This window comes from Poecilia formosa, unplaced genomic scaffold (genome assembly GCF_000485575.1).
Source record: "Poecilia formosa unplaced genomic scaffold, Poecilia_formosa-5.1.2 Scaffold62, whole genome shotgun sequence".
Taxonomy (NCBI): domain Eukaryota; kingdom Metazoa; phylum Chordata; class Actinopteri; order Cyprinodontiformes; family Poeciliidae; genus Poecilia; species Poecilia formosa.
This window is the reverse complement of record NW_006800001.1, coordinates 148,993-163,608: the sequence shown is the minus strand read 5'-3', so window position 1 is coordinate 163,608 and position 14,616 is coordinate 148,993. Positions and strand designations below refer to the sequence as shown.

Sequence of the window (14,616 nt, the reverse complement as noted above, 5' to 3'; positions counted from 1 at the left end):
GAAAGAAAGAAAGAAAGAAAGAAAGAAAGAAAGAAAGAAAGAAAGAAAGAAAGAAAGAAAGAAAATAAAGGAGGACTGTTTAACCAATCAGAGTCAGACTTGGGGTAACCAGAGAATATGGATGTACCCTTAGCCAGTAAAGCAGTTGAATTACAAGTGTTTTTCACTGTCTGTATAGACAGAGACCAAAAATGTCCACAACTGCCTCTGTAACCCTCATTTGTTTTCACATTTACGGTTTCAAGCACATAAACGTTCCCGTGTATAAAACACATTGTGATGTTTCGCATCGTTATCAGCAGCTACAAGCGATTATTCAGTCGATTAGCCTGACAAAGTCATAAAAACATTCATATTACAACGTGGCTTACAGTAGATCAGTAAGCGTATTTTGAAGTGACCCTTTGAGTTGTCAAAGTTGGTGTGTTCACTTTTACCGTGGTGTACCTGAACGCGTCTTCGTCACATCTGTGCCTGTCATGTCATGCACCTGTGTGTCTAATCGTGTGTGACGAAGATGAATGTGATCCTCGTCTCTTTCTTAACTAGGCGACAGAGACTCGTCACCGCTGAAGGTCAGACGTTAGCTACCCGCCGCCGACGGGCCAGCATTTAGCACGTGTGTCTCTGTGAGCAGTTCTCTGTGTTTGTCCATTGCTGACAGACCAAACGGGGAAACAGACAAAACCCAGACGAGTGATGGTGTTATTTATTTCACTGCGACCGACAACTTTCTACGCACATATCCATTTGTGCTTGTGTGCAGAAGTCTCTTACGGCCATGTTTGAGTGCATGTATGTTGCTTAGAGAGTGATGAGGTGTTGATATGATAAACACAAGGCGAGCTCGAGAGGAATTCTGATCAGGGGCTTTGCAACAGTTGTTATGGAAACAGCGTTAAGCAGTTGTATTAGGCAGCAGAGGTAATGTAAGGGCTCTTGAAAGTCACACAGCAGGGAGCAAGGCGGTTTGGGAGAGCACTACAAGCTACACTTTATTTCCTATAGTTTACAATGGACTTGATAAAATGTTGTGCGGCTTTAACTGAGCAAAACGATCTCGTCATTATTCATTGTTCTCTCCGTTGAGAGCTGCACGGCGTAATTAGTATGGTTAAAGACACACAGTACAAAACTCAGTATTGATCCAGTTTACAATAAAACGTCTTGGTTTTTAAAGTGTAACATAGTCTGTTTGAACCATGATATTCATTTTAGGCAAAATCTGACTTCCTGTTCAAAACATTTAAGAGTAATGGACCTTAAAATAGAGTGGCAACTTGGACAGTTTGGGGTTTTTCACTAACCCAAAAAGTAATGAAATGTTTGGACAGTTTGCAATTCAGTAATTCAAGCTCTATTTGCGAATGTGTTGCCACAATATTAGAATGCATAAGGCGCAAAGAAATATGTTGTTTTCAGTTTTTACTGCTGATAGTAGTCAGGCTGGAAAACTGTGCTGATTTTCCAGCTTGTAACAGAATAAAGCTTTTGTCTTATCCGAATTTTATCACAGCTCTCATCTGAGTTTGGGGCTAGACTTTGACTGGGCCATTTTACCACATTGATCTAGCTTGATGTTAATGATTCCATTGTAATTCTGGCTTTTGCTTTTGCTGAAGTTTTTTTTTACAGCTTCAGGCCGTTGTTTTCCATAATTGCCCTGTATTCATCTTCACCAACCTTTGGTTGAACTCTGATTTGCTTCCTTGTTCTTGCTGAAGAAAAGCATGATGCTGCCATGTCCAGGTTTCACAGTGGAAATGGTGATTTCAGGATTTTCTGGTACAGTCTTTGCAGTTAGGGCAAATAATAAAATGTGTGTCTCATTTGACCAGAGCACCTTCTGTCACTTGTTTTCTTTGGTCCTTTAAAGCTTTAAACAGGACTTCTCATGGTTTTCTTTCAACAATGCCTTTCTTCCATATAGACCAGATTTGTAGAGTGAACGACTAATAGTTTTTTTGGTTTTCATGAGGCTGTGTGTTTAGTGATGTCCTTCAACAAATCTCATAGACGTGCAAAGTCTCTGGTGAGCCTTTAACTAGGAGATCTCTGAAGGTCATTGGTTCCTCTGGATGTTATTTAGGATTACCATCAGAGTAAAAATGGCTAAATGCAAATACACCTTTCACATTGGGTTATTTTCCTTCCACTTCACAGTTATGCATCACTTTACACCAGTCTATCATTTAAAAAAAAATAGATTAAAATCTGTCTAAATGTGAGACTGGATCAGAATAAACACCACAGGGAAATCCACAGAATAATAATAACAACAATAAAGCTATATAGGATGGCAGCGTTGTAGACATTGCCTGTCATTATGAAACATCAGCAGGGACACTGTGGAAAGGAGAAACCCAGCGAAGGTGCTATTGGAGCACATCACCGCATCAGCAGACTTCTCTTGGTCTTAATGCTAATGCAGTTCTTCCCCCACCATCCCCCCCCAAACACACATGCACGCACACACACACACACCTATACATGCGGGACTTGCCATGCCCAAGAGGAGAGGCAGGTATGGATTGTGTAGTTAGAAAGGACACTTCAGTTTGTTACCTCCTGTTCTGCCAAAATAAACCGTTCAATGCCAAATGATTTCTGTTGTGAGCCAGCGGCAGCTTTCATTTGAGGCACTTCGAATGGATGTGACAGATCCAGTTTGAAGACAGCTCTGTTTTCCCCAGATCTCTGTCGGGGTGATGCTCATCATTAGACTTCAAACGTGCACACAGTTCCCTCTCACATGCATACATCTATATATATGTATGTATGTATATATATATATATATATATATATATATATATATATATACCAGACCCTGGTAAGTGACTATCCCTGGGAGAAGCTCCTGGATGGGACTGTTGGGTGTGTAGGTGAACCTATAAAGTCCCTTTCCCGGTGGAAACCTCCCCAAGGCATTGTAAGTGTGTTTGTATGTACACACGCGCGTCTGTGTGGCTTCCTTTCTGTACATGCCACCAGTTTCTCGGAGGGAGATGGTCTCAGTGAAGCGTGAGTGGGAGGCTGATTTCCCCAACTGCAGTGCTCGCGCCAATCTAACTTCCCACTCATGCTCCCTGCTTTGTTAGATATTTCTTAAGTAACTCTCTTTCACGCTCTCACATGCACGGCAGCCAGACAGCAGAAATGGGTGTGTGTTGGGTGGGGAAAGCGAGTGTGCATCTGAGCGCCTGTCGTAATGTATTGCTGATGTATTGTTGCACACAGACATGCAGAACGTCTGGGTTTCTCCAGCAGATCCCTGGAGGAGGATGTCTTTCCCAGCCCATGTGCCGGTTCACAGCCAACACACGCACACACGTGCACGCACACGCGTGCACACACACGCACCTTCACTCACAGTATTCCTGTAGGGTCAGCGTGTCACCAGGCATGCTCACAGTGCTCCATCACTTCCTTCCACTGGGACAATAACTGTGACTTCCTGAGGATCGACCTTCACCAACTCACTTCTGTCACTCTTCACATGGGCATGTGTGTGTGTGTGCGCTGCCAGGGGGAGAGAGCAGCAGCAGCAGCAGCAGCAGCAGCAGCAGTGTGTGCTTGTGCATGTGTGTGTGGGTGTGTTGCTCAGTGTGTGTCGGGCTGCCTTTTTCAGCTGACTCCTCTGTTTCTGGTTTTTTAATGGCTCTTATGGGGCAGGCCTTTAATTGTAAGTCTCTCTCTTTCCCTCTCTCTGTCTTAATCCTCCCATCCTTCTGTCCAACCCACCTCCTCCAGCTCCTCATCTCCTCCCCCTTCTCTCCTCTCTGCTCCCACCTCCCGCTGGCTGACAGTCACTAGGGGAGCCCGAGTGCCTGGCCAGAGCCGTGGAGGCTGTATAGGATATTGACTTGCTGCAGAGTGGTTTGGGAGGAGGAGAGGTGGCTGCCTGTCACAGCTAATGAATAGATGCATAAATGAATGAGGCACTCCTTGTGTGCTTGTGTGTGTGTGTGTGTGTCATTATGCCAACCTATGGCTACAGAGTCTCACCAAAGTAATCTCGCCACTGAACTTTTTCATGTGTTGTAACATTACAAGCAAACACTCAAGTGCTTTTTAGGGATTTTACACAAAGTCGGACATAACTGTGAGTTTCAGAAGAAGGATGTGAGATTTAAGCCAATCCACTCTGGATGTGTGTTTAGGGCGACCTCCGCCCCATCAGCCTGAAGTGTTTTGCTGCCTCTAACAGGTTTTCTTAAAGGTTGGCCCTGTATTTATCTTCATCCATCTTCTCATCAACTCTGGCCAGCTTCCCCGTCCCTGCTGCCGTTTCCCTGTGGTTCACCTTGAAGATTTTGTGTACAAGGTGTTGAACACCGTCAGTTTTCTGCCACACAACGTGTTTCTGCAAGCAGGTCAAACAAGTTTAATTTGGGTCTTTTTTTTTTTTTTCTTTTTTTTTGTTGTCTAGAGCACTGCCTCCCTCCACATGTTTGGTTTTTCTCCCTTAAAGTCCGTGACAGACTGTAAACATCACATTTCATGGTGTACTTTCAAAAATGGGATTCTTTTAGCCTATTTCCCCAAAAAACTAAATATGTGGAGTATGTAATTACCACAGTAGTTTTCCCACCTGAGCTGTGGATCTCTGCAGCTCCTCCGAAGACCAATAGCAATTACTTGATTATTGAAGTAACGGTCAATTAATTTAGTAATCAATTAATCCCCGGCTGAAGTAGTCTAAATATGGCCGCTTGAAAGAACAACACAGTAATTAAGCTAACACTATCCAAAAAATACACGCATATTGCATTTAAAATAATAATAATAAACATTTATCTGTAAATACGTTCTACCAAGAACTCCTCAGATAGCATGATTTTAATGTCACCTGGTTCAAAGTGCGTAAAAAAATAAAATAAAAATCTCCTGTTCGGCACCTTTTGCTGTCCAATTATTAATAAAAAAGTATTAAACATATTAGTAAACAGTATTTTTTTAAATTGCAGGTGCAATCTTTGCTACCAATAATCAAGTGCCCGCTAAATAAATGCTGTTATTGAATCTTAGGTAATAAAATGTTTATTTTCATATTCAAAAAAGTAATTGAAAAATGTTTATTTGCGTCGTTATATGTATTTTTAATATCGTGATAATAGGCTTTAGTTGTTAAAGAAAGAATCTGCAAAATATGCCTTTTTTTCTGAATAATCGATTAATCGTCAGAATAATCAATAGAAGAATCAATTAGTAAAATAGTCTTTTACTAACCAAACCCAGTAAAGTTTATCCTTTGGTTTTCATAATGACGTTTGTTCACTACTGCTCTCTAACACACCGGAGGCCTTACACTCAGTGAGACTCTATTATTTATAAGGTTTGCATTAGATTTTTATTTTGGGGTGTCAGATTAAAAGTGGTAATGCAAATTAATCCATCCGTTTTTCTCTTCCACAGTTTAGTTCTCCAACATTTTGTCTTGGTCCAACACATCGATCCAAATAATATATGTCAAAGTTTGTGGTGGGACTGGGCGATTTTTTTCAGTTCATTAAATTTCGTTTTGTTTTTTAAGATTAAATTGTTGGAAAATCAGGCATTTTTTTCACAAAGCATCCTTTAGATTTCCGTAGTTCAGAGTGATGTTAGCCCAACCGAGAGTTACCATCTTTGTGTTTTACAACTTCTGTTTATTTCGACTTTAAATTCAGATCAATTCACAGAATGATAGAAATAAAACACTGTTTTTTTTTAAAAGATATGTTCTGTCTATTTTTTGTTTCAGGGGGGAAAAAAAAGGTGGTAAAAAGATTTTCTCTTTAAGTCATATGCCCCAGCTCTGTAGTGGTTGGTAAATTGCAAATGTGAAAAAGTTCACGCGGTGTGTTTGCTTCTTTGTATTCATGTACAGACTCTATCCTCTGAGCCTTTTATTTACCTTGTACAGACACATTCTCAAGCCAGCTATTGATAATTATGAAGGGTGCGATAGCAGTCTCTCCCACACCCACACACGTATATATAAATACCGATATAAATTCAGAATGAGCCAGTGGGGGGCCTTGGAGGTGAGGATCAAACTGAGGATACAAAAAAAACTCCTATCCAGTTAAGTGTCAGCACCCTCCAGCTGCTCTGTACTTCTCCCGCTCACCTCCTTCCCCCTCCACATCTCAAATCTTTTGTCATATTGGTGTCGAGCCGGGGAGCTCTCATGCCAAACTGGGACACACACACACACGCACGCACACACACACACCAAGACACAGAGGATAAGAGAGAAAGAAAGTCTAGAGAGGAGACTGTTGATCTGAGGGGGCAGATGAAGGAGTGCTGGAGTGTTGATGTCGTCCTCACTATTGCTTTGTGCCACATTTCAAAAGCTGATTGCCTTAAGAGGATAATTTACATTTCATAGTCTTTCCCAACAAGTGGGTGAGATGGGAGTCGATGATAGACGGATAGAGAGTGATGTTTGAAGGAGGAAACCAGAGGTGAGAAAGTTCAGCGAGCAAAGAGAAAAGGCGGAGTTGCACGAGCAACTAAAAAGCGTGAGGTACAAACAGCAATTGCTTTTGGATGCATTTCTTTATGTCTGTGTTTGTGCGCATGTGTGCGTGTGCGTGTGTGTGTGTGTGTGTGTGTGTGTGTGTGTGTGTGTTTGGATGTTTTGTTTTTTCCCCCGCTCTCGGTAAAATGCACCTGCATGATTTGAGTTTCCCTTTTCCTTGTTGGATTCACATGAGCAAGAAGAGAAGAATTGTGAAGAGGAAAGATGAGGAAATGAGATGAGATTCGGAGGAATTAAGAGTGGAGTTAGGAAGAGGCTTTATCTGAATGGCAAACTGCAAAGTGCAAGAAAACTTTTCCTATCAGCGTACTCTCTGAGCAGGTTTATAGGCCTGCACCCCCTGTGTATGTGAATATATATATGTGTGTGTGTGTGTGTGTGTCTGTTTATATAGTGCGAGTGTGTGTATTTAGGAGATAGCTTTTCCTCCCCAGTGGAAGAGGAAAAGTGAAGTGTGATTGGTTGCTGGCCCTGGGGGTCTGTCCTCTGTATCTGCCTCCTCACTGGCTGCTCTGTGACCAATCAGGTGGCCGAACCTCACCTTGGCAATCAGATAGTGACACTCTCTCTGTGGGCATCAGCAGGTCATCTGGAAATACTTGTTATGTGTTATCTCCCTGTAACACACACACACACACGCACTCTCTGCCAGGGATGTACACACACCAATATAACCTCTCTGTCTTTCTCTGTCTGTCTAGGAGATTGCTGCGTATCTCATCACTTTTGAGAAACACGATGAGTGGCTGACGACATCGCCAAAAACCAGGTGAGCAGAGAACAGATGATAATTTATACACACCTGCCACCGCACGTTTTTGTTTTTTTTAACCCCGTATTTGCATTAAATAACATGATGTATGCTACAAACGAGGGCTGTTCCTGACACAGAACCGAGTCACTTCAGATCAGGTGTTTGCAAACGCAGCTTCTATTTTTTTTTTTTTTTTTTAAAGTTAGTAAAATCAAATCCTTGTAATTAGTGTTACATTGTATGCGTTAGTGTTGAGTATTGTCAAATTTAGTTTGCGCTCCAGTGGTGCTGTTTCCGTTTCTCCTGATGGGGGCAAATATTTTTTGTCCATACGAGTTTCAGCAGGACAGTTTTGTTGTCAGGGACCAAGCAGTAAAGCACAAGGATGAATCTATTATTGTTTTCCAGAGGATATGTGTTTGGACAAATTAATTAAACACAGAATATTTAAAAAATTTAGCAAAGCGACCAAAAGAAAATGTCAACTAAAACAACAAACAGAAGTGACCTCTAACAATAAACACAGGACAATACAAAGGCTAGTCTAGAAACAAGGGATGGGAATCTGAGGGAGGAAAATAAGACAAATAACAATGAACAAAGCAAGAGAACTAAATAAAACCACAAGTTATAAGAAAAACACAGATGTTAAAATCGAAAAAACAAAACAAAAAGCTGTTTCCATTCGCTAGAAGTTAGAGCTAGAAGTTGCGAGCTTTTCCAGAATCAAGTCTCCTGCTTCCAGCCGCCTGATGAATTCTCTACTTCCTGGTGTTGCATCATAAAAAGTCCTCTCCCTACACAGTTCTTTAAAATCTAAGGAAATATAAGTAGTCAGTCAATGATTATTATTAGTATTATTATTTATTTATTTACCACAATAGCTTAATAAGATATAATTTCCCCTTATCCAATTACGTTAGTGATTTTTTTTAGCTCATAATGGGAAGTTCCCTGCTAATTTAAAAAAAAAAAAGATTTCCGCTTTGCTGATCAAAAATTTAATTTTGATGTGAATAAGACGTGCTAATGCATCAGAAAAAGTTCTGCTTGGCAAAGTCTATGTGTTAGTGTTGACAGTGCCTATGTTTGTGCACGCCTGTCATGCCTTGACAGGCGTCTCAAAAACATCTTAAAGGTTTCTTGTCTCCACCGTCTTGCAGTCGGACAGTGGAAATTGAAGAAGCTTCATACAGTGCGGCTCACAGCTTCAGTCTACGAGGTCACAAGGGACCTTGTGACCTCGTAGGTCCCTTGTGACCTACGAGGTCACAAGGGACGATATATTATTGCTAAATATATTATTTAGCAATAATATATTTAGCAATATATTATTGCTAAATACTCAGCAATAATATGAGTTATATTCTAACATTAGTTTAAGACTCATGAGTCATCCGTCAGGGAGAAACTAAGCAACACTGAAAAAGAAAGCGATTGTTTGTCAAGAAAAAAACACATTTCTGCTGATCCTCAATTAGCAAATTATGGAAATATACCAAAAAAAAAAAAAAAAAAAGACACAAAAGGATATGTTTAATCTGGGAAAGTGTTATCATGGTATGGGCTTATGTCATGCAACAAAAAGCGTCAGAATGTAAAAGTTAACACGTTCATTTATTAGTGTGACCTAGCCAAAGTCCCAACCTTTATCAAAATAAAACAACAAAAAATGTTCGCATTTATTTGAAAAAACTGAGGTTCAACGCAGAATAGAAGTTGTTCTGTGAAGAGAAATCGGTTAAAATCATTCTCTACTCTACATTTCTGCAGAGACTGAAGTGAATTCATGTACATTATGAAATACAATTTCTGTGTCATGTACTATACTTTAGTTTTTGTTTGGAGTTGCATTATCATGACTGGGCTTTTATGTGCATTCAGCTGAAAAGGGGAAAAAAAAAGTATCTTTTTTGTACATATGCACACTTTAAGGATTTACAAACTTTCCAAGTCTCACTGTTCAAACTCAGTATCACTCATTCAGTCAGTGACTCACTGTGGTTTAATCTCAATGAGTAAGTGCCTGTGTTTGATTAAAATATTAGTAATGTACGTCAACTGTCTCCCGCCTCCATCCTGCTAGCGGCCCACTCCACATGTAGAGAACACTCCAGAACATGAGCGGACTGTAAAGCTCCTAGTCAGCTGGAAATGGAGTATTAATGAATGTAAATGTATTAGGATAAGTGATGTATAATTCAGGCAAAGAAGGGCTAGGGATGGGGGGGATTTTAAAGGGAGGAGCAGCATGTGTATAAAAGATGGGATGCGAACAGGGATTCACGTGCCAGGACTGAATATTCATTGATCTGAGGGAACCATAAGTGGCGCTTTTCCTAGAACAGAGAGCCAAGAAGGGAGAACTGCGAGAAAGGCGAGACAGAATAAAAGACTCGGGGAAAAGGGCAAGTTGAATTATTGATGAATCACCTTATTGACATTTACTTTAGTTAATACAGATGTACTGTAGGTATATACTGTGAGCGAAAGAGAATAAAAAATGAAAGAGGTGAAACAGAAGAAGGATTAAAAAAAAGCAAAGAAGAAAAAAGTGACGTGAAGCGAGTGAATCAGTCACCTTTTGCCCCCCATTTCTGATTACTGACACTGTTGAAAGACTGAGGTGATATCTGTGCGCTCTTATTGTGTCAGCCTAAGGACTCCTGTCAGGAGCGGCCGGGGGGCCACCAGCACGGTTTATGTTGTGGATGGATTTCTCATTGATTGGCCGTGCTGCCGTGCAGCCTCAGCCTCCCAGCAGCTGCAGCTGCAGCGGCGGCGGCAGTCATATTGGTGTTATTGAGCAGCAGTTGGATATAATCCCATTTACACATGACACGAGGCACGATTAGAACAGATTACACCTAATCCCATCAGATGGAAAGGGAGCTCAGCTCACGGAGCCACTGACATTTACATGACTGCAATTTTTTTTTTTTTTTTTTTTTTTTGCAGGGCTTTTGCGGGGTGGGGGAAGAATGTGAAGATCACAATCAATGACCTTGATTTCTCCCATCACTGAACTGTTTCATGGGTTCAAAGTTGTGAGAGTTACCTTCTCCTTTTCATATGCGCCCCTCCTTGTCTCCTCCCTTACCGGACTCGCTTTTGTTTTTTTTGTTTTTTTTTTCTCCCCACCATCTCCTCCTCCTTTCCTTCCCTGTTTTTGCTCTGCTACACCGTGGAACGGCTGAAAAGCTTTTTATATCCCACACATCACAGCCTAGTTACAATCAATAGCATTTATGTCTGCCTGAATCACAAGGTTCGCGAGGTGCACGCATGGGCAACCGTCCCCGAGCGCGCTCCCACGTCCACATGCGAAAACACGCACGCGTCCGTCGCCCACACACAAGCACGCGTTTGATCTCATCCATCTTCTCCGTAACATAATTAGAATCAGCAGCTCTCAGATGACTCACGCTGCTCGAGACGGAGACTATACTTGGCTTTGATCGGAGGGTGGGGGTCTCCACTCCACTAAGAAACTGGCAGGCTCACCCCCCAAAACAGAACAGATTTAAGGTGTCAGAGAAAATCAGCTCACAGTAAATTCAATTTCGCTACACACGGCCTTCTGAGTACGCCGCTATCATCTCAGTCCATATAGATGTGTCGACATGAAATTCAGAGAGGAGAGGAGAAAGGAAAGGCTGGGGCAGCACCAGGAGGAACAGATGAGATGAGAAGAACTGGAGACGAGAACTGGGGGACCGTAGGAGTAAAAAAAAAAAAAAAAAATTAAATGAGGAGATGCGATAAGAGGGATGAGGACTGGAGGCTGATTGAGAAGCGAAGCACAGAGGGGATGGAGGAAATGTGTATCCTCTCAGCCGACTGCCGTTAGGCGGGCGTTTCTGACTCTTTAGTTGCAAACATATTCAACTTTTTCCACATTTTCTCATGTAACTTATGTGATTGACCAAGAGACTGTAGGACATTATATTGATGTGGATGGAAAATAATATAGTTTACAAATCGTTTGCATTTCTACGCATCCCCCTCCACTCGGATTCTCCTGAATTAAAGCCCAGTGCCACAAATTGCCCTCAGAAATCACCCTAATAGTAAATGCAGCTCACTTGTTGTGTGGAATATATTCTCAGCGTGAAAGCAGTTGATTTGCGAAGGTCTCGGAGAATATTACTGAGCAAACAGCTTCATGAAGAGCAAAAGAGCTTTTAGGAAGTTTAAAGCAGAGTATTATTCTCCTTCTTTGTGTTGGTCTATTTCATAAAACCCCATTAAAATACACTAAAGTGTGTGGTCATAACAAAATGTGAAAGGGCTTAAGGGGTATAAATGCTTTTGCAAGGCTCTGTGTTTTAGTTTATTGATTGTTAACTAGTCTGTTTTCTCCTCCTGGTGTCACAAGATAAGGCAGAGAGGCACTTTTCCTCCTTTAACACACTCACACAATCTATCTCGCTCTCACACACACACACACGCACACACACACACACACACACCTGTCCCTAATGTTTTAAAGAGTAATGATTGATTGCCGAGCAGCAGGTTTGACATTGAGCCCAAAGAAGACACAGCAGCAGACCCTGCTATGTCTGATATCACTATTATACCTCTGTCTTTGTTCACGTATGATTCCTGGTGTGTGTCTTTGCGACTGTGTGTGTTCATCCCACCAGGTGTGTGTACAGAAAGGCAGCTCGGAGGCCAATGTTCTTGCTGTGCCAGTAAATCACCCTACTAAAATATTAACATGTTGGAGCACACAGGGCTATTTATGTGAAGGCGGGGAGGGTGGGCACGTGAAACTCGCCAAGAGTGGCGCTGACGTCACCGTGCAAAATGCTGTGTGAGATCAAGAACGCACAAAAATGACGGTAATTTCTTCGTCCTGTCCTGCTACAGGCCTCAGAATGGCTCTATGATCCTCTACAACCGTAAAAAGGTGAAGTACAGGAAAGATGGCTACTGCTGGAAGAAGAGGAAAGACGGGAAGACCACCCGAGAGGATCACATGAAGCTTAAAGTCCAGGGGGTAGAGGTAAGAGGCTGCAGTGAAAAAACAAGTTGATGATGGTGTTTGCTGCTTCGCTGCCAACCTCGTCCTCAACTTGCTCTTCTCGATGTGGAGGAGACACATACATGCAACTCAAACGAACACGCAAAATAACCCGCCGCTTAAAGTCTACAGACCAATTTGTGGCCTGAAAGTGAGTGGTACCCCTCTTTCTTCTCCTCCCCAACCCAGCTCCTCCCAGCTCCGGTCCCTGTCTCCCTTCCTCTCTCTTTGTGAAGGATAAGAGTGTGTTTGGCCTCAGGCCAGGAATGATGTCAATGCCTCCTTCAGCAGAACAGAGAGGGGTATCGATCCAGTCTCAAGGCAGCGTCTCCGCGTGTGTGCGTGCGCGTGTGAGTGTGTGTGTTTGAGTCACATCAGCCAGCTCAGAAATTGATTATTCAGCAGGAATGTACCAGGAGGTGAGAGGAGTGAGCATGCATGTGTCAGAAACAGAAAGAATGAGGTGGAGAGAGGAGAGCAAAGGAGAAACTGTGATGAGGCACGCGGATGTTTACCGGGGACTCAGTGGTTCATGCATTAAAAGTGAACAAGGAACGGCTTGAAGAAGGCATATCGAGAAAAGGCTGAGATTAAAGATGTCGCAATTATTTACATTCTAACACTCCGCCTCACATTTCCCGTGCACTTGAACATCCACAAACAAACATGGTCACAGAGAAAAGAGTTTCTCTCCCTGGTACTTGGTCAGTAATTGTTTGTGTCACTCCTTCCCAGGACCCCTCAAGCGAGCAAGTAAGCAGCGTGTAGAGCAGGGAATGAGAATGAGGGAACGAGCAGAGCGGCGAGATGAGCAGAGGGAAAGAAGAAGGATGGGGAGAGGCAGGAAGCATTAGAGAAAAACATAACCCTGGATGGAGAGCCTCCTCATATCGAATGGAAATATATGGAAATGCACTTTGCCTTTGGCAAAACACACTTTAGAAAGAGAGCGGGTTACTTCTGAGAAGGGAAAAAAACGGCTGCAAAACATGAGTGTGTATGAGCATGAATGAAGAAGAAAACAAAACAAGCTTGAAGTGTAAATTACATACTGCCTGATTGAATGTATTTACATTGGCAGCAATTTTCCTTTTATTTTAGTAAAAGCCGTGTCATACGTTCGCATGTATGCTCGGGTGTGGGTGTCTTGATTTTTGCTCACAATGGGGAGGTAATGACCTTGATGGGAGGCTTTTCTGCGTTCACTTCATCCTTCATCTGTTACACATTACAACGCTCTTTTCACCAAGGCCAGGTGTTGGACATGAATGAATCTTTTTGATTTCACACAGAATTGTGCAAAATTCTGAAGAAACTAATTTTCATATGACTTTTTGGCTAACCGTCTTGTTCAGAAATGATTTTTTCCAGCTCACAAAATATCAAAGGAGTTCACACAAAACCCAATATTTAATACAATATCAAATCTTGTAGAAAAGTCCCAAAAGTTGTGCAAAGCAATGCATTCCTTATGTTATCTCATACAGTCGACCTCAATGACCTAGAATAGTAATTGAAAGTCTACTTATTTTCCTAATTTAAAAAAAACTAAAACAAAAAACAATAAACTGATTCATAACACACAGTTTAAGGAGATTATGTCAAGTTTTTTCATGATTATGGTGTTTTTTAGAAAGTGAAAATATTACATAAAAACAACAAAAAGTAAAAGTTTCCTTTTGCGTTAATTATTGCATCAATGCAGAGTGACATGCACACTCTAAGAAGTGTATTTGGGCTGTAGATCATCTTATGGACTTATTTACATTAACGTCACTTAATTATTTTTGCTTTAGTTATGACAACTTACTTTTTTGTGTTCAATTAACTTAAAAGTTACAAATCTTTAATTTAAAGAAACTTTTTACTTCGGCTTTCCTAGAAACAGCTGAATTCAATGCCCGTTTCATATCCTACGTCTGACCAACTCAATATATTATCATCATAAAAACACAATTCATTGGCTTTATCCGATTTAGAGTGCACTCTCAAAAATGTACACTTTCAAGAATTAAGTGAGAATTAATTGTACTCTGAAAAGTGTACACTAAAAAGTGCACTCTCAAAAGTGTTCACTAAAAAGTGCACTGTAAAAAGTGTACACTTTTTAGTGTAAAATTTAGTGAGTGCACTTTTTAGTGCACATTTTTGAAAGTGCACTTTTTGTGCACACTTTTGAAAGTGCACACTTTTGAGAGTGCACTTTTTAGTGTACACTCAAAAGTGTACACTAAAAAGTGCACTCACTAAGTGTACACTAAAAAGTGCACTCACTAAGTGTACACTTTTGAGTATATACTCAA

At 41.4% G+C, this 14,616-nt stretch overlaps 1 protein-coding gene across 1 annotated transcript in view; it reads left to right on the top strand.

Moving 5' to 3' along the window:
• LOC103139507 (calmodulin-binding transcription activator 1-like) overlaps window positions 1-14,616 on the top strand; it is a 73,141-nt gene that overhangs the window by 27,705 nt on the left and 30,820 nt on the right. The window contains exons 3-4 of the mRNA XM_016672515.1: window positions 7,232-7,299; window positions 12,160-12,295. Coding sequence (XP_016528001.1) covers window positions 7,232-7,299; window positions 12,160-12,295 — 204 coding nt within the window. The remainder of the gene's footprint in view (window positions 1-7,231; window positions 7,300-12,159; window positions 12,296-14,616) is intronic.